At 33.2% G+C, this 2,199-nt stretch overlaps 1 protein-coding gene across 1 annotated transcript; it reads right to left on the bottom strand.

Moving 5' to 3' along the window:
* Positions 1 to 499: 499 nt before the first annotated feature.
* On the bottom strand, positions 500 to 1,765 carry LOC111409493 (CENP-B homolog protein 1-like). The gene is made up of 3 exons (XM_023039538.1): positions 1,615 to 1,765; positions 1,193 to 1,494; positions 500 to 964 (listed from the first exon to the last, which is right to left on the bottom strand). Exons 1-3 carry the CDS (start codon positions 1,763 to 1,765, stop codon positions 500 to 502), a joined length of 918 nt encoding a protein of 305 aa, XP_022895306.1.
* Between the last annotated feature and the right edge of the window lie 434 nt (positions 1,766 to 2,199).

Here is a 2,199-nt window from a genome sequence, read left to right as displayed (position 1 = left end):
TGTCAAATGGTACTTTGGTACGGCATACTCCTCTATGTTGAAGAAATGTTCGTATGTCAAATGGTGCTCTCGAATACGGCATGCCCCTTCATGTCAAATGGTGCCTCAGGGTACGACATGTATGAAAAGTAATAAAGTTAATGTTTTGAAATGTATAGCTTGATCGTGAATGCACCTATGACACCTATTGAGTTTTTCAACTCACGGGTTTAATCTCATCTCTACAGATTGAAGAAATTCTACCTCGGACAGTTAAACCTCGATAAAGTAATGTTCGATAAAATAATAACCTCGATTATATAATAATTTCTTTCGATCTCGACTTGGGCCAATGGACTAAAGTAATAACCTTGCTAAATGTATTAAGTAATAAAAAAAATTGAATCCTTAAGGGCCCAATAAAAATATAAAGTAATAATTACTATATTTCGCAGAGAAAAAATATATATATATATATAGACCAAAACCTTTCAATCAATCAACAATACCCGTACAATAATCATTCCTTTTGAAAATATGCATCTATAGTTGATTGTTTTTTCTTCCCACTTAAACCAAAATGAACCACATCCTTAACTTTTTGTAGAGCATACACAACTTTCGAAATAATTTGCTCGTATTGTAGCAAATAGTTGCTTAAGGTGACTATTGCTTGAAATGCATCTTTTGACGACACATTTGAGACAACGCTACTATCATCTAGCTCAGGATCATTCTCATCATCATTACTGTTCATTACCAATTGAGTAATTTCTTCGTCTGTAGGTGATTCCATAACTGCATCATTTTCGCTAGGATAATTCAAAAAATGTTCAACATCCATCACATTTCTATAGTGTAAATTAAAGATGACATCATTTAATCCTTGGATACCTTCATCTAATTCACCAACTTCTGGTTCGGGAACATTGTTTTCTTCTGACCGAATCTTGCAATGCCGAAAACAACTTGCAATTGTTGTTGTCTTCACATCAAAATTTCAAGTCATGTTAGCAAAATTAATAGCATTCAAAATAGTAATTTTTTCAGGATTTGGTGCTTCAACCTCAAGGCCTTATAAGATGCTAGAATAAAAACGACGACGATAATGAGTTTTGAATGCTCGAATAATCTCAGCATCACATGGTTGAATCTTAGACGTTGTGTTAGGAGGTAAGAAAAATAATTCTACATTTCTCAAGTCTTCAACTACCTTTGGATGAGCTGGGCAATTGTTTGCTAGTAAGAGAACCTTCCTGCCATTCATTCTCTTCTCAAACCAACCAACAAAATCTTGAAAAAGTAAGACAGTCATCCAAGCTTTCTTGTTGGATCGATACTTGCAATTAAGATTGTTCATGTTCACATTTTTAAAGCATCTAGGATTTGCATACTTACCAATAACCCAAAGTGGTATTTTGTCAGATCCATCACCATTGCAACAAACAATAACAGTAATTCTCTCCTTATCTTTTTTGCGTCCTTCGAGCTGCTTGGTAGCAAGTGAATGATCAGCTTCCAATCGGTAAAATAATCAAGTTTCATCCATATTGTAAATATCCTTCAACTGAAACTAGTCTAGTTTTGATCGTATTCTAGGTAAAGCATTTTCAATGTTCTCCATGATAACTGAACCACTTTCACCAAAATGTCGGTAAGATTTGATTCCATATGTTGCCTTAAAACGTTCTAACCATCCACTAGAAAAGATGAATTCTGGATTAGTTTCACCATACATTTTTTGCAAAAGCTCTTTTGCTTTTCCTTGGATAATTTTTCCAGACATGTTCACTTTATCTTGCCTTTGAAGAAACTACTCATACAAAACTTTCTCTAAATCAGGGTATTTTGTCGATTTGTGCCTTTTAAAATCGCTATTTTTCATCTCATTTGACAAATATTCCGACGCCCTTTTGAGAGTGTTCGATATTGTTGATTGACTAATAGTCAAATCAAACTTTTTTTGCACACATGCTTGCATATCTTTTTGGCTAATAGTTGGATTTTCTTTCTTATACTCACATATTGCACTCCTTATTTTATCGGTTAAAGTTGATTTTTTTACTCCTTTCAAATGATGAGAAGACATTGGAGAGAAAACAAAATATTGTATGTGCTTGTAATATGTCTTCTAAACATCTAGTTTTTATAGGTAAAGACTAAACTTTTTAATTTGCTATGTACGTGAACTTAGTTTTTAGAGACATTAAATTTCACTAA

The sequence above is a fragment of the Olea europaea genome, chromosome 14 (genome assembly GCF_002742605.1).
Source record: "Olea europaea var. sylvestris chromosome 14, O_europaea_v1, whole genome shotgun sequence".
In the NCBI taxonomy this organism is placed as follows: Eukaryota; Viridiplantae; Streptophyta; class Magnoliopsida; order Lamiales; family Oleaceae; genus Olea; species Olea europaea.
Note: the sequence above shows the minus strand (reverse complement) of the source record. Positions and strands in the feature narration are given on the sequence as shown.

Coding starts and splice junctions, on each gene's coding strand:
- LOC111409493 (XM_023039538.1), bottom strand. CDS start 1,765: ATGTCTGGAAAAATTATCCAAGGAAAAGCAAAAGAGCTTTTGCAAAAA. Junction 1,495..1,614: donor CCGACATTTTGGTGAAAGTG/GTTCAGTTATCA, acceptor ACCGATTGGAAG/CTGATCATTCACTTGCTACC. Junction 965..1,192: donor ATTGCCCAGCTCATCCAAAG/GTAGTTGAAGAC, acceptor TTTGATGTGAAG/ACAACAACAATTGCAAGTTG.